This window comes from Lycium barbarum, chromosome 9, assembly GCF_019175385.1.
Source record: "Lycium barbarum isolate Lr01 chromosome 9, ASM1917538v2, whole genome shotgun sequence".
Classification (NCBI taxonomy): Eukaryota; Viridiplantae; Streptophyta; class Magnoliopsida; order Solanales; family Solanaceae; genus Lycium; species Lycium barbarum.
The window spans coordinates 10,754,261-10,780,853 of NC_083345.1; the positions used below are offsets into that span (position 1 = coordinate 10,754,261).

At 36.3% G+C, this 26,593-nt stretch overlaps 3 protein-coding genes across 4 annotated transcripts; 2 read left to right on the forward strand and 1 right to left on the reverse strand.

Annotated features, from left to right (window-relative positions):
• On the forward strand, window positions 1-12,489 carry LOC132610809 (uncharacterized). Of its 2 annotated transcripts, XM_060325215.1 has the most exons (18): window positions 1-434; window positions 5,245-5,303; window positions 5,572-5,653; window positions 5,803-5,870; window positions 6,192-6,261; window positions 6,870-6,951; window positions 7,331-7,395; window positions 7,668-8,676; window positions 8,990-9,048; window positions 9,127-9,173; window positions 9,636-9,681; window positions 9,788-9,867; window positions 10,128-10,241; window positions 10,895-10,976; window positions 11,348-11,473; window positions 11,626-11,706; window positions 11,813-11,938; window positions 12,164-12,489. In XM_060325215.1, the coding sequence occupies exons 1-18, from the start codon at window positions 138-140 to the stop codon at window positions 12,233-12,235; spliced, it is 2,565 nt and encodes an 854-aa protein (XP_060181198.1). In that variant the 5' UTR covers window positions 1-137; the 3' UTR covers window positions 12,236-12,489. The 2 variants fall into 2 exon arrangements, with proteins under 2 accessions (XP_060181198.1, XP_060181199.1); XM_060325216.1 differs by lacking the exon at window positions 5,803-5,870 and having other exon boundaries at window positions 5,572-5,658.
• A 329-nt stretch (window positions 12,490-12,818) lies between these two features.
• On the reverse strand, window positions 12,819-15,520 carry LOC132610810 (uncharacterized). Its single transcript, XM_060325219.1, has 2 exons — window positions 14,411-15,520; window positions 12,819-13,691 (listed from the first exon to the last, which is right to left on the reverse strand). Exons 1-2 carry the CDS (start codon window positions 14,853-14,855, stop codon window positions 13,456-13,458), a joined length of 681 nt encoding a protein of 226 aa, XP_060181202.1. The 5' UTR covers window positions 14,856-15,520; the 3' UTR covers window positions 12,819-13,455.
• Window positions 15,521-20,847: 5,327 nt separating this feature from the next.
• LOC132610033 (malate dehydrogenase, chloroplastic-like) lies at window positions 20,848-25,217 on the forward strand. Its single transcript, XM_060324286.1, has 2 exons — window positions 20,848-21,145; window positions 23,796-25,217. Exon 2 carries the CDS (start codon window positions 23,804-23,806, stop codon window positions 25,040-25,042), a length of 1,239 nt encoding a protein of 412 aa, XP_060180269.1. The 5' UTR covers window positions 20,848-21,145; window positions 23,796-23,803; the 3' UTR covers window positions 25,043-25,217.
• Window positions 25,218-26,593: the final 1,376 nt, after the last annotated feature.

A 26,593-nucleotide genomic window follows, 5' to 3' on the forward strand; every position in this document is an offset into this window, starting at 1 on the left:
CACTTCACTTCCACTCCCAATCTAAAAATATCCTCTCCTACATTTATTGGCTAACACTGGACAAATTTTTCTTTCCCAAAATCTCCTCATTTCCACCACTAAATTACATCTAACTGCCACTTCATCTTCACACTTCCATGGCTACTCTGCAAACTCATCTCCACTTTCCCATGTCTTCTTCACCAAGATTATATCATTTCAAGAACCCCAATTCAGTTTCTTTTTCCAAGAAACTATTTTTTTCCAAGAAACTTAATGGATTGTTTAATTACTCTAAATTTGGTTCAAAAGATTTGTTCTTTTGTTCTTGTCAAACTAGTAGTGAAATTGAACCCCTTTCATTAGATAACAAGGAGACTGAAAGGCCTCCTTTTGATATAAATTTAGCTGTCATTCTTGCTGGTTTTGCTTTTGAAGCTTACACTACTCCTCCAGTAAATTCTCAATCTTATCTTAATTTGTATATTCATTTTTTTAATTGAAAATGGACTTGAATTGAGTGAATTCATATTAAGGATTCTTATAGCCGACTCCAACTAGTGATATTGAGGTTTAGTTGATTGATTGGCTAATAATTTTTTTTTTTTTTTTTTTTTATAAATAAGAATGTTAATGTATGTAGTTGTTCATTTTTCTATTTCCTTCTTTATTCATATATTGAAGATGGACAAGAATAGAGCTTATGGATATTGATTATTTAGGATTCTTACAGCTTGACTCCAACTAGTTTGGAGCTGAGGTGTAGTTTATGGATTGGTTGGTTAATTCATTTTTGTAAATAAGCATGTTGATATGTATGTAGGTGTTCATTTTGCTATTTCTCTTTATTCATAAATTGAAAATGTACTCGAATGGAGCGTATGGATATTTGAGGATTCTTATAGCTGACTCCGACTAGTTTGGAATTGAGGTGTAGTTGATTGATTGGTTGAAAATTTCAATTCTTGTAAATAAGAATGTTGATATGTATGTAGTTGTTTATTTTTCTATTTCTTTATTTTATTGAAAATGTACTCAAATAGAGCAAATGGATGTAGAGAATTCTTATAGCTTGACTCCAACTATTTTGGTATTGAGGTGTAGATGAGTGATTGGTTTGAAGTTTCATTTTCCATAAGTAAGAATGTTGATATGTATGTAGTTGTTCATTTTTCTATTTCTTTCTTTATTCATAAATGGAAAATGGACTCGAGTAGAGCGAATGGATATTGAGGATTCTTATAGCTTGACTCCAACTAGTTTGGAATTGAGGTGTAGTTTATTGATTGGTTGGTTAATTTGGTAACCTTCCGTAGCTCGGTGGTTGCGACGCAAATAGACTTTCTGCTTCTTAGAAAAGATGATAAAAGCCTCTGTAAGGACTGCAAGGTCATACCGAGTGAGAATCTTACGACCTAACATAAGCTATTGGTGATGGATTTGGAGATAAGAAGGAAGAAGAAGAAGAGGGTCGTGGATGAACGACCGAGGATTAGGTGGGGAAGTTTGACTCCGTCTAGTGCCCTAGAGATGGGGGAGAAGTTGATGGCTATGGGAGCGTGGGATAGTAGGGGGGATGCGAGCAGTATGTGGGATAGGACGGCCAGTTGCATTAGGGAAGCAGCTAGAGAGGTATTGGGGGTCTCACGAGGCCGCCGTGGTGGGCACCGAGGGATTGGTGGTGGAATGGAGAAGTCCAAGGAAAGGTAGAAGCAAAGAAGCAGGCATATGTGAAGTTGGTAGATAGCAAGGATGATGAAGAGAAGCGGACGAACAGGGAAAAGTATAAGATGGCGAGAAAGGAGGTGAAGTTGGCAGTTTCGGCGGCTAAAACGGCAGCCTTTGAACGCCTTTATGCAGAACTAGAGGACAGAGGTAGGGATAAGAAGCTATTTAAGCTCGCCAAGGCGAGAGAGAGGAAGGCACGCGACTTGGATCAAGTGAAGTGCATCAAGGACGAGGATGGCCAAGTGCTGGTACAGGAATCTCGCATTAGACAGAGATGGCAGTCATACTTTCATGAACTCTTGAACGAAGGAGGGGACAGAGGCATTGTGTTGGGAGACTTGGAGCACTCGGATAGGCGTCGCAACTTTGGATATTGTAGGAGTATAAAGGTTGAGGAGGTTAAGGGAGTTGTTCGTAGGATGCGCAGGGGAAGAGCAACTGGACCTGACGAGATTCCAGGGGAATTTTGGAAGAATGCAGGCAGGGTAGGCTTGGAGTGGCTGACTGGGTTGTTTAATGTCATTTTCAAGACAGCGAAGATGCCAGAAGAATGGAGGTGGAGTACAATGATGCCCGTGTACAAGAACAAGGGAGACATTCAAAGCTGCAACAACTATAGAGGTATCAAACTGCTAAGTCACACTATGAAAGTGTGGGACAGGGTGGTGGAAATGAGGGTGAGGAGAGGTGTGTCTATTTCAGAGAACCAGTTTGGATTCATGCCGGGTCGCTTGACTACAGAAGCCATTCATATTGTAAGGAGATTGGTGGAGCAGTATAGGGAGCGGAAGAGGGACTTGCACATGGTATTCATTGACCTAGAAAAGGTGTACGACAAAGTGCCAAGAGAGGTCCTATGGAGATGCTTGGAGGCTAAAGGTGTACCTGTGGTGTACATTAGAGCGATAACGGACATGTATGATGGAGCTAAGACCAGGGTAAGGACAGTAGGAGGAGACTCGGAGCACTTTCCTGTTATGATGGGGTTGCATCAGGGATCAGCTCTTAGCCCGTTTCTATTCGCCCTGGTGATGGATGAATTGACGCGACAAATACAAGGTGAGGTGCCTTGGTGTATGTTGTTTGCGGATGACATAGTCCTGATTGACGAGACTCGCAACGGAGTTAATGATAAGCTGGAGGGCTGGAGACAGACGTTGGAGTCTAAAGGATTTAAATTGAGTAGGACCAAGACAGAATACTTGGAGTGCAGGTTTAGTGGCCTACCGCGTGAGGCTGACGAGGAAGTGAGGCTTGGTACCCAGGCCATTCAAAAGAAAGGAAGTTTCAAGTATCTTGAGTTTATTATATAGGGAGATGGGGATATCGACGACGATGTTTCACATCGTATTGGTGCAGGGTGGATGAAATGGAGGCTCGCCTCCGGAGTGCTGTGTGATAAGAAAGTGCCACTAAAACTTAAAGGCAAGTTCTACAAAGTGGTGGTTAGACCGACTTTATTGTACGGGGCGGAGTGTTAGCCAGTGAAGAAATTTTACGTTCAGAAGATGAAAGTCGCGGAAATGCGAATGCTGCGATGGATGTGTGGGCACACTAGGAGGGATAGAATTAGGAATGAAGATATCTGAGACAAGGTGGGAGTGGCATCGGTGGAGGACAAGATGCGGGAAGCGAGACTGAGATGGTTTAGGCATGTGAAGAGGAGAGACACAGATGCCCCAGTGCGGAGGTGTGAGAGGTTGGCTATGGACAGTTTCAGGAGAGGCAAAGGGAGACCGAAGAAGTATTTGGGAGAGGTGATTAGACAGGATATGACACAGTTTCAGCTCACCGAGGACATGACCTTAGATAGGAGGTTGTGGAGGACTCAGATTAAGATAGAAGGCTAGGTGGCTAATTCTTTCACCATAGTAGTTGAGTTTTGCTCATTTGTTTATTGCCATTTGATTGCTGCTTATATTTGTTGGTTATCTTATTTATCTATAGTAGTTAATGTTCCTTTCTTTCCGGACTGTTCTACCATGACTTTCTCGCTGTTGTGATTCCTTGCTTTCATATTGTTTTCGATATGCTTGGTCCTATCTGACCTTTTGTCTTGTTTTTCCTCTCTTGTTCTCCTCTCTTGAGCCGAGGGTCTTTCGGAAACAACCGCCCTACCTTTCAAGGTGGGGGTTAGGTCTGCGTACACTCTACCCTCCCCAGACTTCACATGGTGGGATTATACTGGGCTTGTTGTTGTTGTTGTTGTTGGTTAATTCATCTTTGTACATAAGCATGTTGATGTATATGCAGTTGTTCAGTTTTATCTCTTTCCTTAATTCATAAATTGAAAATGGACTCAAATAGAGCCATGGATATTGAAGATTCTTATAGCTTGACTCCAACTAGTGGTACTGAGGTGTATTTGATTGATTAGTCAAAAAATTTCATTTCTGTAAATAAGAATGTTAATGTATGTAGTTGTTCATTTTTCTATTTCTTTCTTTATTCATAAATTGAAAATGGACTCGAATAGAGTGAATGGAAATTGAGGATTCTTATAGTTGACTCCAACTAGTTTGGGATTGAGGTGTAGTTTATTGATTGATTGATCAATTCATTTTTGTAAATAAGCATGTTGATATGTATGTAGTTGTTCATTTTTTGAGGATGCTTATAGTTGAGGATGCTTATAGCTGACACCAACTAGTGGTATTGAAGTGTAGTTGATTGATTAGTTAAAAATTTCATCTTTGTGAATAAGAATGTTGGTATGTATGCAGTTAGTCACTTTTCTATTTCTTTCTTTATTCATGAATTGAAAATGGACTCAAATATAGCGAATGGATATTGGGGATTCTTATAGCTGACAGTGGCGGAACTAGAATTTTCACTAAGGGGTTTCAAAATATGTAGAAATGAACACACGAAGATGTCGAAGGGGGTTCAACATCTACTAAATATACATAAAAAATAATTTTAACCATGTATAGATAGTGTAATTTTTCGCCGAAGGGGGTTCGGATGAATCCCCTTAGCTATGCTTGACTTCGCCCCTGATAGCTGACCCCATCTAGTTTGTGATTGAGGTATAGTTGATCGATCGATTGGTTGATTCATTGCTTGTAAATAAGCATGATGATATGTATTGGCCGTTGATTAGAGGAAGAAAATTGCATGTAAAAGTATCTTGCATTGTGGGTTCTTTTCAATTTGTTGTAGAAGTTATTGAGGACATGCTTGTAAGTTTTGAATTTTGTGCTGCCTTAAAGCTGTGATCTTTGAGTCTCAGTAATTTGTTTTCATTTGTATTCTTGTTTGAGCACTTATCAGGCAGTTGCAATTCTAGTTTAGGAAATTAACATAAATTTGATTTTCCTGTATTAGTCTTATCCCCCAAACTCATGAAAATAGATGAAGGGAATATTTTCATCATAATCATATAAGGGATATTTTGATACAAAATTTACTTAGCAGGGATTTAAGCTTGAAAGTAATACTATTACATATCTTGAAATGTTTATGGAGAAAAAAGTAAGTGATTAAGTTATTTTTCAAGTCTGATTCATTTTGGTTCTTTTGATATTGCTTGATCAGGACAATATTGGAAAGCATGAGGTGGATGCGGCTAATTGCAAAACCATATTTCTTTCGGAGTATGTAGTTGTTTCTTCTTACTGAAGTAGAAAAATTCAACTGTAGGAATTTGATTTATAGGTCTGTTAAATTGGTTGGATATTGATATCTGATTGATTATGTCTTATTCAGCTTTGATTATGTCTTATTCAACTTAGTTTTGCTAATTTTTAGCCAAATCTTAGACAAAGAATTCAGTGTGTCCAAAACTAAATTCATGCATGTGCAATTGCAAATGAGTGGATCATGATTGAAAATTCTATCTCATCTTTGAGAACTATGTTCCAGGTCATTTGTGCGTGAAATTTATGATGGCCAATTGTTCATAAAGTTAAAGAAAGGTCTCAGTTTTCCTGCAATGGATCCTTGGGTAAGGTATCTGCCTTTCAATATTAGCAAATTATCAAAATTCAATTGGAACGAGCCTCACTATTCTCTCCTCATTTAAATGGTTACTTATGCATTTATTTCCTGACTCCAGCTCTGATTTAATTGCATAATTTTCTATCCAACTTTCAGGGAACAAGTGATCCGTATGTGGTGTTAGAATTAGATAGTCAAGTTGTCAAAAGCAAGGTGAAATGGGGGTAGGTAGTTGGTCATGTGTTATGGTGCAAATTTTTCAACTGTAAAGAGTTATACTGGATTAAGTAGAATTCAACTGTTTTTTTATCCTTAACTCATATTCTTTGTTATCTTGAATGCGATATTTCCACCAATCTCTTATTTGAAGTTGCATGCTTCTTAGTCCTTTTACTTTGTCATCAAGAAGGCAAAAGGTCTGCAATTGCTATTGTCTATAGGAGAATAGAGCTATCTTTTTCATTTGTTCAAACTATCAACTGTTTCAATCTTGTAACATCACACAAGAACAGAAAAATTGTTAATTTCGTGAATTGATGTTGCAGGACAAAAGAGCCAACATGGAATGAGGAGTTTTCTCTAAATATTAAGCAGCCACCTCTGAACGATCTTCAGGTTGATAACTTGAATTCATCTTTCCCTTTTAATGGTTAATTAAGTAAAGATAGCATTCCAGAAACAGTAACAATTTGCTTTTGATACATGACCTCAATTTGAAATAACTTAGCTCTTCTAAATTAAATGATGAAAATTTAATACACTGCATGTGGACTATATGAACTAGAATTACCTATTGCAATACTAAATCTCCTGATGAAAAGTGAGCAGCTCTAGTGAGATATGCAATTTGAAAAGCTTTAAGTTTTGTCGATATACCACGTGTCATTTATGGATGCTTGCTATGGACACTGCTCTATTAACTGAGTTGAGTGACTGCTATACAATTAAGGGCATGTAGGCAATCTTCCCATATCCAACAGTCTCGTACCTACTGAATTTTAGCTTTGTATTTCTACTTCCTGCTGAAATTCATAGTATTAACTGAATTAAAACAAACAAAATCATGCTGTTTAAGGTTATTGGTGTCAGGCTAGAATTTAGGGACCTGGAAAAGCACATCTTGGTTTATGTTGTCTTAAGACATTCACAATGGTCTGCTTCTTGTCTTTTTAGATACTGACTCTCAACTCTGGATCTAATTATTTGTTCATAACTATTGTCAGCTTGCAGCTTGGGATGCAAATCTGGTGGCTCCACATAAACGGATGGGGAACGCAGCAGTTAATTTGGAACACCTCTGTGATGGTACGAACTCAAGAAATGGATCTCATGAACTTGTACTTTACATAATTGTCTAGCCTTCTTGTGGGCCAAAATATTATTCATGTAAAATAAGGTCTGACCTCCTTTTCAACTTATCGTACCAAAATAGACGGAAAAAGTTCTGAGTTCTTCTTCAATATGCATATTGGTTGTGTTTTGATGATGACGTTGAAGGTGTCTCATTGTTCACAAAACAAATTGACAAAAGAAGAAAACTTCATAAAGGGACCAAATTTGTTTTCTATAGTTATACTTCTGAACAATATCATAACCGATATAAGCGCTGATATAAGGATTTGGCTGGTATATGGATTCCATTGATGTTTTAATCTGTGAAATTAACAGAAATGTGCTTTTCTAGGAGATTCTCATGAACTGCTGGTTGATTTGGAAGGAATGGGCGGTGGTGGGAAGATAGAGATAGAGGTAAGGTGATTTGAATCTGGAGGCATATTCAGGGTTCAAGAGCACTAAGACCTTGTTTATGCGTTAGTAATCTACCTAATGTTTGGTTGGTTCATTTTCTTTTGGTTCGTTGCAATTTATATTTTATCTGGAACTTCTATCTGACTATGGGCTTCCTGGATGAGAGTTAATTGGCAATAAAATAATCTATTCTAGTATCGAATGTGTGCCTCTCCCAATTTAATGTTTATCCAATTCGAGATTTCACTAATTGTCCTAATAACATGATACAGATTAAGTACAAGAGTTTCGAGAAAATTGAAGAAGAAAAGAAGTGGTGGAACATCCCAATCATTACAGAATTTTTGAAAAAAAATGGGTTTGAGTCTGCTCTGAAGACAGTTCTGGGTTCAGAGACTGTGCAAGCTCGACAATTCGTCCAGTATGCTTTCGGGCAGCTGAAGCTACTAAATGATGCTTATAATGATTCAACTAGCAGCAGCAAGAATCCCGATGGTCCTGTTGTGGAATCGGATGTACTACTGGAGTCTCAGAAATCGTCCAACTTGGATGACTCGAGCATGCCCCCAGAATCAAAATTCTCAAATAATTCGAAAGCCACCAAAGTTGGTGGTGAAATGGAGTTTAATCATGATGAAAGTGACATAACCGATGAGCATAATTCCCCTGGCACTAAGATTTTCGAGAGCTCTCAATCAGATAAGCATTTCTGGAAGAATTTTGCTGATACTGTCAATCAAAATGTTGTTCAAAGATTTGGTCTCCCTGCTCCGGAGACTATAAAGTGGGATAATCTTGACTTGTTAAATAAGATTGGGTCGCAATCACGAAAAACTGCAGATGCGGGTTATGTTGAATCTGGTCTTGCAACTCCTGAAAAGCAAGAAAATGAATCACCTGTTCTTAACAACATTCAGTTAACACTTCCAGATATCAAGAAGGTGACACAAGACTTATTGCGTCAAACCGATTCCATTTTGGGAGCATTGATGGTTCTAAATGCTACAGTTTCTCAATTCAACAAAGGAACAGGTCTTTTTGGAAAGGGTGATGCTAAAGAAGAGTCTTCAACTGGACTGGAAAATGATATCCTCATGAATAAAGATGGACTAGTGTTGGACGAGAAGAAAGCTGAGGAAATGAAGTCTCTTTTCTCAACTGCAGAGACTGCCATGGAGGCTTGGGCAATGCTAGCCACTTCTATGGGACATCCGACTTTCATCAAATCTGAATTTGACAAATTATGCTTCTTAGATAATGAGTCAACCGACACAGAGGCAAGTTCATATATTGCTGGCTATCAGTTCTTAGTTTGTACTCCCTCCATTTCAATTTGTTGTCTTACTTTCCTTTTTAGTCTATTTAAAAAAGAATGCCACTTTCTGTATTTAGTAACTCTTTACAGCCAACATCCTACATGGCATATGTATGACCACAAGATTCAAAAGTCTTCTTTATTTTCTTCAACTCCATGCCGAGTCGAACTATGACAAACAAATTGAAACGGAGGGAGTATCAGGTTTCTTAGATCTGATTTTATTTGATCCAAGAAAGCTATTCTACTGATTTTGGATTCTGCAAGAGCTGCAGGTAGCGCTCTGGCGTGATTCAGCTAGGAATCGATTAGTTGTTGCTTTCAGGGGAACCGAACAAGTAGGTTCTGTTGTTAAACACATCTGTAAACCTTGTTGATTTAGCTACATGGAGATAACTGATTGTTCTTTGATCCAGACTAAATGGAAGGATCTTGTGACGGACTTGATGCTAGTTCCTGCAGGGTAACATATTCTTCTTCTCTACCTTGCCCTTCTGGTTTCTCTTTACTACTAGGTTATTTTTCCTATTATAGTAAACAACTAATTTTCATCCTTCTCTAACTTCTCGGAAAGTGTACTTTTATTGAAATACAACTGTCTACTATGCTGAAAGAAACAATTTCATTTTCTTAGATGGAAGATAACCTTCTGTCCAGCATCAGTAAAGTGTAGACTGAAAATACCATCATAGCTAAAGGTTTTCCAGAATTTCACAAGAAATTTTCTAACTGACACCATTGAAAAAAGTTTAATCTTCAAACAAGAATTTGAAACAATAAGAAATAACCAAGTACTTTGTTAATTTTGAATATGAATTATATGTCCTCGCATCTTCATTATTTGGATGTTGGTTAGAAAGTTTATATAATTAAGCAATCACTGTCTACATTTTTTTCGTATCCTGTGTTGTCTCCTACTCTGCAGGTTGAATCCTGAAAGGATAGGTGGTGACTTCAAGCAAGAAGTTCAGGTGGCATTGAAATTCCTACTTTTCTATCTTAGTGCCTGAATTATGTATGTACTCTACTTATATTTATAATCCTTCTCATTATCAGAACCAGAGGTTATTTTTGTAGGTTCACAGTGGTTTCCTAGGTGCATATGATTCAGTTAGGATTAGGCTTATCTCACTGATCAAAAAAGCAATTGGCTATCGGTAAGTGGCCTGTCAAACAAAATTGTATAATGCTTCATTTCCCTTGATTACCTCCGGAAGGGTGAAGGAAAGATAAGATATCATAGCTCTTATCTTTGGATGAGGATATTGATTTGATATTTTAATTATCTCAAGCCGTTGACAATTGCCTTCAGCATCAGCATTTTTTTTCGGGCTTCTCTTCTCTGTTTAGGAAGTTCTTACTTCACCACTAATCATTGATGTCACATCACCAATTAATATTTAAATATATTTTCCAGGGATGGTGATCTTGATCCGCCAAACAAATGGCATGTTTACGTGACTGGTCACAGTCTTGGTGGTGCATTGGCTACTCTTCTCGCTCTTGAACTATCATCAAGTCAACTAGCTAAGTAAGCTCCTCCTTTTTCTGCTTATTCCCGTACCTTATCTCCCATCCATTTTATATGATTCGCCATTTATCAACATCTTAGCCAACCACTACAATAACCTAGGACATCCATGATTTGTTTTTTGCTGTTTATTTAACATGTTTGTAGTGTTCGTCAGAATTTGGTCATACTGGGTTGACCACAGAGTCAGTAGGCTTTTTGGGAAAGTTCAAATGATCCAATGGCACCCACCTTTCTTTCTTAAGCACACTATTTTTTCTATACTTCTATAGTGCTTTGGTTATGTTATGATATATTATTCATTCTTGGAGACTTGCATAGAATTCCTCAAAATTGGATCTTCTTTTAAGAGCAGAAGTTGTATAATTGTTGGTAGAACCATATCACAGATGACCCTAAGTAAATTCTAATTGCTAAGTTGCTTGCTGATTGTTCTATAATAATGAAATATCTTGCAAAATAAAGAGTTCTCCCAGAAAGAATATGTCTGCAATTGTTAGTGCCAAATTGTCGGGCGACCCTTTTCTTGAAGTGCTTGTGGAGAAAAACCAAGACCGCTATCTCTTACGTCTTATACCTGCCATCTCATCTGTTTACCTATGAATCATGCTAACACTACATTTGTGACTCATCTTTCTTGTTGGTTGTGTTAGGCGTGGAGCTATATGTGTGACCATGTACAACTTTGGATCTCCAAGAGTTGGAAACAAAAAGTTCGCTGAAGTTTATAATGAGGTATAATTTCTTCTCTGCAGATGTGAAGTGCTTATGTTGAGAATGACTATATCCTATATTGCCAATATGGTCTTGCCATTTGTTTATGTCAATCTTTGCAGTTTTTCTTTTTCTTTTTTCTTTTAAATCTGTTCTTGCTGGCAGACAAATAAAGTAAAGAAAAAGAGAGTATCACGTCTTTGTTGATCGGCTATCCTGAGCTCTTAATGAAGCTAAACTATACTGTGTGAAAGAAAGCATGAAATTTTGTTAGCTCTTCAAAAAAAGTGACCTTACAAAATCACTTTGGGTTGCTTTGAAATTGAGCTGAGAATTTAATTTTGTTAAATAACGAGTGACTCAATATAACCCAGTTGCTTCTTATATTGTAGAAAGTTAAAGACAGCTGGAGGGTTGTAAATCACAGAGATATAATACCAACAGTTCCTCGTTTGATGGGCTACTGCCATGTTGCTCAACCCCTTTATTTGGCAGCTGGAGATCCGAAAAACACTAAGGTGAGTTGATTCATTTTCAAACCTTTTAATCTGTCATTTCATACACTATAAAGCATCAGAATTTTGTTCATTTTTGAATTTCAAACACAACAGTTCCTGGCTTGAAAGGAGTTTGTTATTTAATTCTTATGTATCGGAACAATACGTTTTAGGATAATGTAGAACTCCTGGAAGATGGTTACCAAGGCGATGTTATTGGAGAGGCCACACCTGATGTTATTGTTAGTGAATTTGTATGTTTCTCCACCTTTGTTCACCGCACCTTTATTTCCTTTTTCTTAGTTGTGTTCCATATCACTCATTGGTAATATGTTTTACTTATTGTAACATTTTGTGCAGATGAAAGGTGAAAAAGAACTTATTGAGAAAATATTGAACACAGAGATTAACATATTTCTAGCAATCAGAGATGGCAGTGCACTTATGCAGCACATGGAGGACTTCTATTACATCACTCTGTTAGAGGTACTTGCATTTTCCATTTTCGCCTTACCGTTTTGAGCTACGTTACTCGGACTGTTCAAAAATGTCGGCAGTGTGCGTTGGATCCTCCAAAAAAGTCTATTTTTTGAGGATAGGATATGGGTGTTGCAACATTTTTGGAGAGTTCGAGCAACATAGATTTTGAGAAACAATATATGGATAAATATGATATGTATTTACTTTTATGCTTTCTTATTATTTTTTCAGAATGTGAGATCAAACTATCGAACTGTTCCAAGGCCACAACTGACAGAAGAGAAGAACATATCAATTGGATAAAATGCAAAGTATCAAAATTCTCCAATGTTGATATTCAAAAGGTCAGGGTAAAGGTTGTAAATAACAATCACACCACAACAAGTAGCTGTATATATGTATGGTTTTTATTCATGCAATTGTACATTGCCTTGGTCATTCTTCACTTAACTAGTCTTTATACAAGCATATTATACGTGTATTTCTGTTAATTATTACAAAACTAAAAATGATAAAACAATGAGAGGCATATAATGCATTTTGTTTTAAGATGTGTATCTGCTTGTTTTTGTTAATAGTTTTAGTATTCTTATAAGACAAAGTATTTACGGCTTAATTAAAAAGATTTGAAAATGGTATTTCAGCTTTTCTAACATGACTATAAATGGAGATAACGATTGTTTATTGTTAATAAGTTATTGGTTTTCTTCAAGTTGGCACTTTCAAGAAGGAATTAATTTGTGAACAAAGGAAAAAAAATAATCCACAAACTCCTTCATGAATTAAAAAAAAGGGGTGAAAACAACAGCCCTAAAATTTATTACATCAAATAAAAGAGAAAATACCTTCTTCAAGAAGGAATCAAATTGTAATGTAACGAAAAGGGGAAAATACCTTTTAAAGAAGGAATTAAGTTATCTCCAATTTAGTTGTACTAGTATTTTGTACAAATTGTGTTTCAAATCAAAGTAAGTTACATCTTAAACTTGCTCTAGTAATAAGTAATTGTACTAAAATAATTGCCTTCTCAAAAATTTGAAGAAGAAATACACTTCGCAAACAACAAAGAAGAGATAGCATGAAAGAAGCATCAATTGAGAGGACCACCACCAATTCTATATATTGTGGTGGGATGAATGGAATTTCTTCATCCTTAATTAGATGTTTCAAATTCTAAATTTAGATAGGAAAAAGTTCTGTTAGGGAGCGCTTCCACTATTAATGGGCCTTATGTGGTGCCGTATGCAAATTAGTTGAGGCTCTAATCAGTGGCGGAGTCAGGAATTTGATGAAGGTGTGCAAATTTTCTTCTTACTTGTGTTAAGGGTGTGCAAAATTGAATAGATACTCATTGTAGCTAACATTTAACTTATGTATACCGCGTAATTTTCCGACGAAGGGTGTGCACCTGACCACCCTTCGCCGAAGGTGGCTCCGCCCATGGCTCTAATACAGATATCATATGCAGAGTGAAAACAAAATGAACTAGTAGTACTATCATTCTCCTTTAAAATGACTACCTTTTACAGATGCAAGCTTTTTGAAAGATTCTTAGAAAAGCTTGCTACCTTCATATTGTAGCTCATGATTTTCAAGCTTTGCCTCATAATGTCTATCTCCCTCTCCCTCTTGAGTTCTTGTTGCTCCTTTGAAGCTATTTCCTCCTTTAGAAGTGCAATTTTTTCCTCCTTTTCTTTTAGCTCCATATGCAGCTTCTCCAATAATTCCATTTGCTCTGTTTTCCAGCAGAGTCCTCCTCCTAAAACAAATAACACATTTATCTCAAAATTTTAATACTATGCCTATTAACCACATATTTAGCTAGAGTATGCATAGAGGATCTGGATAAAATGTTAAGTAGAACTTAGCTAGTGCATAGTTAGGGAATAGAATTCGCTTTTTTCTTTGAAGGACGTTCATTAATAGTTTATCTTTGTTTTTCTTTAAATTTATGTTCTATTAGACCATATGAGAATTTTTAAACGAGTAGAACAATCTAAAGAATAACCTGCGGGTAATAGCTATAAATTTCTCTTAATTGACTTTTCCTTTCAAGTTTCAGTGTGAAAGTGAACGAAAAAAGAACAAAAAATTCCTTTTCTAGTTGCAAAAGACAGGCATAGGGAACAACCTTTCATGTTACAACAACAGCATACCCACTGTAATCCCACAACCACAGGCCACAAGTGTTGTCCGGGGAAGGTAGAGAAAGAAGAATTAGAACCTCCCCCCTGGACCCGATAGGGAGCGAAGGAAGATGAATGAAAAGGGAAAAAGATTAACTACTCATTTTGTAGGACATTGTGGCCTTAACTAAATGATTTGGGACTCACATAAATCAGCTTCCTGTCATAGTTACAGTATACAGCAGTTTCTACGAAAAGGATATAAAGCAAGACTGAACATACCTATGATCTTAACTAGTTCATTTATTTCAAGAAATGAAGTGCTGCTATGACAAGATATTAATGGAGGTACCTTGATTTGTCCTATGAATAAGATCATCAAGCTCCATCTTGATTGCAAAATAAAGTTGTTTCCACTTCTCAATAGCCTCATCTCTTATAGCTTCCTCATTCCTAATTTGCTCCAACAAATAGCTTGTTGCTAATTGATGCCGCCATTTATCTCCTTTTACACTAAACATCTCATCATTTTCTACTCCTTTGAACTTTTCTTCTTCTTTCTGTTCCAATTTCTTCTTCAACTTCTTCACTTCTTCTTTTAGCTTCTTCCTTTCCTTCTTCCACTCTGCTTCTTTCAATGCAAATATGATCATCTCTTGTGCATTAACTTGGCTCTCATATTCCCTCATGCACATTATTTCATTTACCTCAGCTTGAAGAAATCTTACGTTATGCTTCAACCCTTCTACCACTTTGTCTTTTGGATAGCTTTTGTCCTTTGTTTGAAAACTTCCCATTTCTTATGATCCCTAAATTTTCCTACTTTTTCCAAGTATATACTAGTTCTATGTGTATATAGGAAGTGTGTGTGGCATAGGTTGTTGTGAGGGGGAGGGGCGGGGCGGTGTGGTAAAGAGGGTGTAACTCAAGCCATGTGTTATTAGTAGATGTAGGTAGAATAAAATAGTCAAAAATAACAAAAACTTAGGTAAGGAGACTTCTTCTCTTTCTGTTTTTTTTTTTTTTTTTTTCCAATTAGGTGGATGCTTCTAAAATTTTAGGATCTAAGTCTAATAGTTGGGCTAAGTTAGAACCCTATCATAGACAAAAGCCTGATATTTAAGTGGAGAAGGATAGAATGACAGACCCATTATCTACAGATTTCGAACCGTGCGTCGCTGGGTCTCACAGACTTTTCGTTCATCAAAAAGGGATTTATCGGTCATTCAAAAAAAAAGAGCTTGAGGTAAGGTACAAGCAAAAGAGCACCCGGTACAATATATTAAAGTGTGGATGGATCTTTTGGATTGGTGGATGCGAATAACAAAATGCACTAAAGGGTATCTTGGATCAACAAGAATGGTGTATGGGAGAACATGAACTTTGCAAAAAAGAGGCTCCAACCTTGCAATATGAAGTGATGGCACTAAATGCAAAGAGTTTGTACTGTGGTTCTTGGATCAATTCAATTATTAATGCGCACAGTGAAAAATGCCTTTGTGGCAGAGAATAAATGGAGAAGTCATACTTCAAGATATTGACATGAATGAATGGCAGTAATGTCCATTGGAATAAATCCACATATTCCAAAAATCACATGTACGTCATGTTGGAGCCTGTGAGGGTGGGGGAGGTTTCTTTTCCAAAATTGAATATAAATTATATACACTGATAATGTAAATAAATTTTACGCTATTAGGTTAATTTAACCGTTTGTAGTAGGTTACTTTCTATTTTTTAAGTCATGATATCATACACTAATAAGATTTACCTATTATTATAAATCAAAATTAACTTAACGATATAAAATACACATAGAACTTACGCGCTTTTAAATTTACCTATAAAAAGTAGACTTTAAATGTTGTGGGGTGAAGTAGCATGGGGAAGGGCTATTGTATCATATACATCAATTTTGCACATATTTTGCCAGCTTTTAAGGGGCCTACAATCTCTTCTGAAAACATGGGGTACATTATTGAAAAAGAATCTTTGTTTTGAATATTATGTCTTTGTATTCACCTGAAATTCTGAACTGAAGAGACATGGGAGTTGACCAGCAGATGGAGCACGGGCTTAACTGAATCAGCATTTTCAGCACGAAATATAAGCAGTAAGATTCAGAGCAGGAGTATTAGGGTAAGCGATAATTGTTGCATGATAAAATTTAGCAAGTTATGAAAACAGGCACCACCTACTTGAGCAAGAATTGTGCTCATCGGGTAAATTTGTAGAAGGGGAACTTCTCATAAGATAGAATAACAATAACAAGAATTGACCAGGAGATGGAACATGGGTTCAACTGAATCAATATTTTTGGCACGAAATATAAATATATATAGTAAATATTTTTATTAAATTTCAATAAATATTGAATTTCGATCCCTTAGTTTAAAAATACTGTGTTGGGTTCTGTCTTTGTAGAAGTTGAATTTATCAAATTTAAATTCCGTATCTACACTGTATTTATTTGGACTTGACATTTTGTCAAAAATACAAACATGGCAGTAACCCTCTGTTTGGATGGTTGTTTCCTGTGGTTCATTAATGTACAATATGATATGATACAGTATGGTGTTGTATTGTATTGTACTGTATTAATGAACACAATGTTTAGATAGACTGTATCGTTTGTTGTGGTTTAATAACATTTGTATTGTTTGGTTTGACTGTATGATACTGTATAATAACTTGTAAGTTTACTAAAATACCCTTAACTCTTAATTAGAAATTAGTTTATACATATTAGTAATAAAACTCAGGTAAAGAATAAAATAGAAACTTTAAAAAATAAGTAGGTAGTAGCGGGGGTGGTGGAGGGGTGGGTGGTGTAAGGTGGGTGGTTATGGGATGAGGGTGGGGTAGTGGGTGGTAAGGTGGGGGTGAGTGGTTGTGGGGTGGGGGTGGATGGTGGTGAGGGGTAGTGGGTGGTGTGAAGTGGGTGGTAGGGTGGGGGTGAGTGGTTGTGGGAGTGGGGTTGGGTGGTGGAGGGTTGGTGGTGTGAGGTGGGTGGTTGTGGGATTAGAGAGGGGGTGGGTGGTAGGGAGGGAGTGGGGGTGGGGGTGAGTGGCGTGGGTGGGGTGAGGGTGGATAGTCGAGGGTGGGGCAGTGGTGGGGCGGGGGTGAGTGGTAGGGTGAGAATGGGGTGGGGGTGGGGAGGGTGGATGCTGGAGGGTGGAGCGGGGGTGGGGTGGATGGTGGAGGGTGGGGTATAATGGGAAAATGAAATACGTAATCACGGAAAAATCACCAAATCCGTAGTTACAAAAATTGGGACTTGTCATGGTTATATAACCATGGGATGAACCACGAGTTTACAACACCATACCACCACTGTTTTAAAAGGCAGTTCCGGGACTCGCCTCGGGGCTCGTCCCGGGGCGGAGCACAGGCAAAATGCCTAGAGGCTTATGTGTGGGGCTTAGTTCTGTGAGACTTACGCCATAAGTGCCAGACTGTACGCCCTAAGCGCCAAACTGTATGTCCTAAATACACCTAATGCCCAACGCTCAGGGCTCGCCTATGAGTTCTTACACAAATTATGTGTCAAATTCCCCAATTAACATTGTTGACCCTTATAATTCTTTATTAAATGAATGATGGTTAATAATTTGCTTCATCTATAGAAATAAAACAATTGAGAATAACTCAAATAACGAACAATAGTATTGCATATTTATTATTTGAGAACACTGCGAGGGTGAATATCACTTAATATTTCTTTTAAAAATATAAAGCTGAATTTTACATCTTCACTTGCTATTAGTCTTCACGTTTTTTTCATGTGTCTCAAAATTATCATAGTTTATTATTTTGCTATTTGAAAGTAATTTTATTTTTATTCATAAAGGAGTGATGTTTTAATTATAATTTGATAAAGCTTATTGATTATTTTCTTTTAGGGAGGTAAATTGCATAGTATATATGATAGTAGTATGCTTTATAAATTGTGATTATTTTATTGTTTGAAAGTTAAGGAGTTAAAAATGGTTTGTATCTCATAATAACTTTAAATCATTGCAATTATTTATACTTGTAAAATCATGTTAGAAGTTTTGCTTTCTATGACTTTCATTAATCATGTTATTAAATTTTTAAAACTATTCATATTATTTTATAATTTTTGTGTCACTATACTATTTTACTATATTATAAATTAAAAATTTAAAGATCCATGGGGCTCACGCCCCGTGCCTCGGGGCATACGCCTCGTACCGTACTAAACAAAACGCCCCGCCTCACGCTCCCGCCTTTTACAACATTACATACCACAAAATTTTAAGAACAATAAAAACAAATATGATTTCATACAAAACCATACATTAATGAGCCAGGAACCACCATCCAAACAGGAGGTAAAGTAATACTGTTAACCTTTTGGATTTTAGAAGCAACACCCTATTCATACTTTAAATTGGTCAGAGGACCTCCATCTCCACTAATTTCATATCTTGAAATACTTTTAGAAATGTGTTTATATCACCATTAAACTATCTTAGCGTTTACTACTGTTTTTTTCCAAATAATAGATGACGCGTTATCAAATAATTACTTAAACTATGAGATGTACTAGGTCTTGGACTATTTTATTTACTAAATAGGCAATTCTTCAACATTTAGGTATTTCTAGGTAGAAAAAATGTGCCTCGACCAAGATTGATGCTTAACAAAACAGAAGACTCTTGTTAGTCAAGTCAAAAAAGCGTGGTTCTAGTTGTTTAAATGAGAAAAAAGAAGAAAATAAATAGTCGTTCAATTTAGTTGAATGTGAAGGAAAAATCTGGCACCTAAATTCGAAAATTCTATGTGAGAAATACCGACCATGGAGTAGGAATGATGAATCCAATGTCAACAACTTTATAAACCATATATAAAAAGTTGGTAGGAGCGCTTCCCTGAATGGGGCCTTACACGGCGCAAATTCGGATATAATTCATGAATTCATGACTAAAGATCAAAAAGAGGGATCTTTAGTCAAGAATTCATGAAATGGTAGATTTTAAATCATATGGAATAATTATTTTAAATACTTTTATTCTCTTAAAATTAATATAAATTTAGTGAAAACGTCATATGATAGAAGCAAACGATCTCTATGTCTAATACTAAATAGAGAAGAATGAAGATTAAAGTTTAGTTATCGGTTTTACGTTTCTATATTAGTTACAACATTTGTTAAGATTCTTTTTAGTTCGTCGAGAGACTTGTAGTGAGAATAGTATGATAGTACTTATGAGATTTAGATAAAGTCTACTTTTAAGAACCTCTTATTTGCGTTAAAAATAAATTATTTAGAGTTAAAATAAAATGAACGTGGATAGAATGAAATATATTTAAATATATGTGTTATGCTTACTCATAATGATGTTTATACCAAATTAATGAATATATAATATGCGTCAAATATTTGAATAATTTACACTATGCTTAGTGTATAATTTGCTTCTATATTCTTTTTACAAAGAATGAAATCTCCAAAAAAAAAGTTCTTTTTTTTGTCTCGCGTTTGCATAGTGGATCATAGTTGAATCCACGTCTCCAAATTTTCGTGCGGGCTTAGCAAAGTGGATCATAGTTGAAGCCCAGAGTCGCAAATGAGATTGTAAAGGGTGATTTGCATAAATAGGATCTTTTCGTATCACTATTTAAATTTTGACCTACTAAAAGTATTTTTTTCACTAAAATCAAATACTGGCGAATCATTATGAGACTTTCCTTAACGACAAGTTATGGTTATCATTAGAGCGAATTGCCCTTCTTTTGGGGTGGTCTTTAAATTTTGGCCCTTATATTTGTAGTCTTTAAATTTTATCCTTCGGCTAAAACTCATAGGTTCCAGATTCGAATCCCCACTCAGTTAAAATTTTTTAAAAAATTCGCAAGACAGAGTTTGAATTTCGCTATGCCCGTCCGGCAGACTTTTAATTATGTTTAACTAAAAGTCTGCCGGAGGGAGTTTGAATTTCGCTATGCCTCCTCCGGCAGACTTTTAGTTAAAGCCTCCTCAAGCAGACTTTTAGTTATTTTTAAGACAGACTTTTCCTTGAGGCATATATTTTTATTTTTATTTTTCAAGGTAAACTTTTAGTTATACCCTAACTAAAAGTGTGCCCATAAGGCATAACTAAAAGTATACCCCATAAAACAGAACTTTTCCTTAAGGCATAACTAAAAGTTTGCCTTATAAGGCAAAATCTATGTCTTAAGGAAAAGTTTTTGCCTTATGGGGCATACTTTTGGTTATACCTTAACAAAAAGTCTGCTCCATAAGGCATAACTAAACTATGCCTTAAGGAAAAGTTCTGGCTTATGGGGCATAACTAAAAGTCTGTCTCATAAGGCATAAGTATGGTGGGGCCGGCATACCTTTAGTTAATCCTTAAGAAGTGTATGCCGGATCCGACATACATTCCCCCCAGCCCTGCCTTGCGATTTTTTTTTTTTATTTTATGCCTGAGCGGGAGTTCAAACCCAGAACCTCAGGTATTCGCCCACCTTTTCAAGCGAAGGGCAAAACTTAAAGACTATAAATATGAGAGGCAAAATTTAAAGACCACAAATATGAGGGAAAAAAATTAAAAAACCACCCCAAAAGATGGGCAATCCGCGCAAAAAAATGTTCGGAATTTTGGTCAAATTTTAGAAATCACCATAACATGTTATGTAGAAGATTTGTTGCTAAAAATTCTGGCGATTTGTGAGGAATTTAGACCAAATCACGGTGACCACTTAGAATTTCAACAACCAGAAATAGTTAAAAAAATGGAATTGTTGCTGATGAGTAAAATCACAAAGCTAAAAATGAAAATCACTTAATTTTGTGCCTTTTTTAAAATCTAAATGGTTATTTAATTCTTTGGCCCAAGTCATATTCTTGATGACATTTGCTTAAAATTGGTTAATTGCTTCTCAGGTTTTCACTTTTCACCAAGTCAAAAAGACTGTTTTAACCTCCTTTCCATATCTTTCTTTTTTAATTTACTCTCTCCCATATCTTCAAAGAACATTCTTTGCCATCTTCCTAGGAACCTCCGAATTTATAACTTTAAATTGCTTGAAGACTTATTCTTTGTTTTGGGTATTTGAGGTAATATTTCTTGGACTTGAATATGATGTTAAATTTCATTTTTCATTAAGCCCCTTTAAATTTTTATGCTTCTGTCCATCATCTAGATAAATTATAAGCTAATTATATAATATTGCATTGTGATTATATACTGTTTTCTTGAATTTAAATTCCCATGTTGTATTGAGTTCATCATTGCTTTCTTGTTCCATTTTGGATTAATTTGTCTATGCAATCTTTTATCTCATGTAAAAATGACTCTTTGATGCTCTCTGTCTTGTGATAGGCTAGAAATGGTACTTGAAAAAAAGAAAAGAAGAATAAAGTTTTTTTCTTTTCATTTTGGATATTCAATTGTAGGCTGTATTTTCTATACCCATTTTTTTTAATAGTGAGTGTAGTGTTGATTTGATTAAGGATGAATGGATAATTAGTTTGAAGCTCCTTTTTCCCATTTCAAGATTTTTTAAGTTCATGACCATGAATTGAAATGAGGAAATGAAAAAGCCCATAGAGTTCACCATAAAGAAAGTTAATTTATTTAAGGGGCTAGCCTTACCAGTGAATTCTTTAGTCAGATTTTTTTTTTCTTAATCCTAAGTTGTTATCAGGAATTATCATTTTCAGTTGGTCTTTTGTTAGATAACCAGAAAGACTGAAATTCTTGATGGAAGATATGGTAGCAGCCTAAAGTTTTTAAGAACCCTCTTTAAGCTGTTAGTCCTTTTAGGATTTCTGCGAAAATCTTACCACTTTGCTGCTGAATTATACTTGGCCACTTCTCTCTTATCTTATGGAAAATATAAGGTTTTTGTTGAAATTCAACATGTCGTCCTACATAATAAGTATGCAGTGTTGGAAAGTACATGAGTGGTTATAGATAAATTTTATCACCCTTTCACATGTAAAATTTTAAGAGCAGCTGACGATGAAGTGCATCCGAATTCATGTTGGACATCTAGATTTTATAGCTGTTTGAGTGGAAGGGTTTTTGAAATTAAAAGAAATGAAAGCTCATACAAACTGCAGTCCAGAGTGGCAAAAGATATTAGGAAATATATTTAGGATCACTGCTATTGAAGTGATTTCTTCTTAACAAGATTAACTAATCTTAACATACTAATCATTTAGGTTTTTGAATTACATTCAACGAACTAGCTTTAATTGCCAAAGGCTTTATTTGCAATACAACAGCCTTGATTGATTTTAAGATCTTAAATAGGAGCAGGACAGATACTACCTTCTTTGTGACATCAGTGAGTAACTTGCTAATGTTTTTCAATCCTGTCACACTCAAATTCAATTCCGAGTCTAATCTCCTGGATTTACAAGGAGTCTGAATGGTGCCAAATTCTATAAAATTGTAGATAATAGTATGAATTATACAATGAATAGTTAGACTTACCGAATCTGTCATCAATCTTTCAAAATTGCTGATGATGTATTTTTATTTTTTCCTGCTTTCTGTGCCGAGCTGTAGTGGTGTATCTAGCATTCTAAGTGGGGGTTCAGTTGAACCGCTAACTTTCGATGCGGAGCATAAATTTATGTGTAATAAATTATTAAAATTGTAATAAATAGTAGATATGAACCCATAACTTTAAAAATATAATGGGTTCAATATTAAAAATCTGAAGATTGAAGCCATATAATTTAAATCTTGGATCCGCCTCTGCCGAGCTGAATAATTGGCAGTTACACTCAGGGAATCTGTTGTCAATGTTTTAAAATTGCTGATGCTGTATTTTTCCTTATTTTTGTGCCGAGCTGAATAGTTGGCTTTTATGTTTTGTTGGTGTTTTCACGAGAAGATTATAGTTGTTTGAGAACATAAAAGTTTCAAAAAGTGACTTTTATAGCTTAATTTGAATAATAAATGTAGGACTGGGATGCTTTGTTTGTAAAATATCTTATTTGACTAATTTTCTTTGTTAGGCTTGAACTCCTTTTGGACGATTTTACAAAAGCTGAAAATTCCTTTCTTTCGTTTCCCCTAGTTTAGGGGGCCTCGTGAAGCAATGACCACCCTTTTCTGTTATGAATTTCTTCGACAAGTCCTTTTTTTTTTTTTTTTTGGGGGACAACTATGAGGTCCAGGCCATCTTGCGCGCACCTCGACTAGTTCCACGGAATAATGCTACCTTCCGCCAATATAGGTTTAGGTAACTTTATCCACCAAGCCTTAAACAGATGGGAAGAAATCACCTAGTCTTTTTGCCTCTGCTAGGATTTGGACCTTATATCTCTCTGGGGACATCCGATAGATTGGAACGATATGAGTAAATTTTTTAAGTAGATCGTTATACTGCGTTTGGTAGAAATTGTTTAGACCATGTTTTGAAATGTAAAAAAGTAGAATACGTAGTTTGTAAGATATCAAAATCAAGTTTGAAGTAATATAAAGCAGAATTAGTGTATATTAATTTGAACTGTTGGAGGGAGAAAAATATTTCATGTAAAGAAGTAGGTCAAGTTTTTCTGAGAGGAACCAAGATGGTATGAAGTGCAGCACTAAGTAATCGGTTGTCCAACTATTCATTGTGGTTGCTATGCTATGAGTATTAATCGTTTATCACAATGTAACATACTGCTGAATGTTCCTCCTTAATATGTTCTAAAATCCTGTCTTACAATGCATAGAAGAAATTGAGTTCATCTGATCTTTTTGCAGTGGGTGAAATGGTAACAGCATCAGCAACTACTCTCTCAGTTGGTTCAGCTACTTCCTTTGGCTCTATAGTGAGCCCAAAATTACAATCAAAGGCCTTTGTTGTGAAATACAATACCAGGAACTACCTTAGGAATTTCAGTGGTCTCAAGGCAGAGGCATTTGTGCGATGTGAATCGGAGTCATCATTTTTGGGGAGGGAAACTGCTGCAGCTCTTCAATCATCCATTAATCCCAAAGCCCAAAAAGAAAAGCAGAGACCTCGGAACAATTTTCAGCCCCAAGCGTCTTATAAAGTGGCTGTTCTTGGAGCTGCTGGTGGTATAGGCCAGCCTCTAGCTCTTCTGATTAAGATGTCACCACTAGTTTCATCGTTGCACCTTTACGATATTGCAAATGTCAAAGGAGTTGCAGCAGATCTCAGCCATTGCAACACGCCCGCCAAGGTTTTTGACTTTACCGGAGCTTCTGAATTGGGCAATTGTTTGAAAGATGTAGATGTAGTTGTCATACCAGCTGGCGTTCCAAGAAAGCCTGGTATGACACGGGATGACTTGTTCAACATAAATGCAAATATCGTGAAAGGCTTGGTTGAGGCTGTTGCTGACAACTGCCCGGATGCCTTTATCCATATTATCAGCAATCCAGTCAACTCCACAGTGCCAATCGCTGCTGAGGTTCTGAAGCAAAAGGGTGTTTACGATCCTAAAAAACTGTTCGGTGTTACCACCCTGGACGTTGTCAGGGCAAACACATTCGTCGCAGAGACGAAAAACCTGAGACTCATAGACATTGACGTCCCCGTGATTGGTGGACACGCGGGGATTACTATTCTGCCGTTGCTGTCAAAGACAAAACCGTCAACTACTTTCACTGACGAAGAAGTACAGGAACTAACCGTGAGGATCCAAAATGCTGGAACAGAGGTCGTTGAGGCAAAGGCTGGAGCAGGATCTGCTACACTGTCAATGGCATATGCAGCGGCTAGATTTGTTGAGTCATCACTTCGTGCCCTTGACGGCGACGCTGATGTGTACGAGTGTTCTTACGTGCAATCTGACATGACGGAACTTCCGTTCTTTGCGTCGAGGGTTAAACTAGGACGGAATGGGGTCGAGGCATTGATTTCATCTGATCTCAATGGATTAACTGAGTATGAACAAAAAGCTTTAGAAGCTCTAAAGCCAGAGTTGAAAGCTAGCATTGAAAAGGGGATAGCTTATGCTCAAAAAGAAACAGTGACTGCTTAGAACGATGCTATATAGAGAAATTTAGATAGTTTTCAGGCAAGATTCTCAGCATGACAATTTTGTATGGCTCAATTTACTAGGTCCTTCATTTTTTTATATTGGTCTGAACTCTTAACTCTAATGTAAGCTTTATTCTATTTGCTTTGGAAGAATGCATCAGCATTTCCAGTTGTTAGGTTAGTGCTTAGTTAATTTTATGATGCTGCTACTTAGTTGTTAAAAGTTCATGAATTGTTGTCAATATGTTATGTGTCAAATTATTTGAAGTGACAAACCTGAAGGAGGCTCCATTTTATCATAATGTCTTTATGTCGCCTAAAGTAAGATATTGCATCTTATAGCTAGGGGCGGAGCTATTCTTGTTCAACGAGAGACAGAGGGTGTGTCTGGTACGATGGAAAATGTTTTTCTAGAAAATGATTTCTTGAAAAACAAGTGTTTTCTTACTTATTTTTTTGTGTTTGATTCAAAGTGGAAAATATTTTTATTAGTGTTTGGTTTGACGGAAATACCAATCCAACCTCCTAACCACACGCACCTCCAACCCTCCAGCTCACTACCTCTCACCTCCTACTCCCCAAGGGTGGATTTAGAGGATGTTCACCCGAACACCCTCGGTAAAAACTTACATTGTATATATATGGCAGATTTTATGTGTTTATGTACATTTGTTAACTTTTGAATACTCTCAACAAATGCAAAAGGTTAGCTCAAGCGGTCCAGGGTGTTCAAAATTGTCTCTAGTGTCCTAGGTTTGATTCTCAAGGACAACTTTATTTTTTATATTTAACTTTTGTTGTTTTTTTCAGAAGCCCTGAGGGAAAATCATGCATCCACCACTGCCTCCCCCCCCCCCCCCCCCCCCCCCCGCCAAAACCCTTCCAATTCCAACCTTCCCTACTACCCCAACCCGGCATTTAAAAAAAGATGTTACTTTCACAAAATGACTATTTTTATAAGATAACCAAATATGTGCATACCTTTGCAAGTGACCTTTTTCTAAGACAACCAAAAAATGACTACTTTTCACTTTGAAAGACAACCCAAAAAAGTGACTATGTTTGTAAACTAGCCATTTTTTAAAGTGACACAAAAATGGCTAATTTTATAAATTGACCATTTTTTGAAAAGTGTCATAAAAATAGCTATTTTTGCAAAAATATATTTCTTGCAAAACGACCGAAAATGCCAATTTGAAAAAAAAGCAACTTTTTTGTCATTTTTCAAAAAATGACCACCTTACAAAAGTAGCCATTTTGTGTCACTTTTAAAAATGGCTACTTTACAAAATTGGCCACTATCTTAGAAAGGGCACATTGCAAAATGGTTATTTTAATACTTTCACAAAGAGGCTATTTTAAAAAATGGCTACTTTTGCAAAGAAGTAACTACATTTCAAAAAGTGACTATTATTAAAATGTATCTACTTTCAAAAGTGGCTATTTTGTAAAAGTGACTATTTTCTTAAGTGACTACTTTTGCAAAATGACTATTTTTCAAAAGTAGCTACTTTACGCAAGTAATATTTTTTAAAAGTGACTACTTTTGTAA

Coding starts and splice junctions, on each gene's coding strand:
- LOC132610809 (XM_060325215.1), top strand. CDS start 138: ATGGCTACTCTGCAAACTCATCTCCACTTTCCCATGTCTTCTTCACCA. Junction 6,262..6,869: donor CACCTCTGAACGATCTTCAG/GTTGATAACTTG, acceptor AACTATTGTCAG/CTTGCAGCTTGGGATGCAAA. Junction 11,474..11,625: donor GAGATCCGAAAAACACTAAG/GTGAGTTGATTC, acceptor AATACGTTTTAG/GATAATGTAGAACTCCTGGA.
- LOC132610810 (XM_060325219.1), bottom strand. CDS start 14,855: ATGGGAAGTTTTCAAACAAAGGACAAAAGCTATCCAAAAGACAAAGTG. Junction 13,692..14,410: donor TATTCATAGGACAAATCAAG/GTACCTCCATTA, acceptor TATTTGTTTTAG/GAGGAGGACTCTGCTGGAAA.
- LOC132610033 (XM_060324286.1), top strand. CDS start 23,804: ATGGTAACAGCATCAGCAACTACTCTCTCAGTTGGTTCAGCTACTTCC.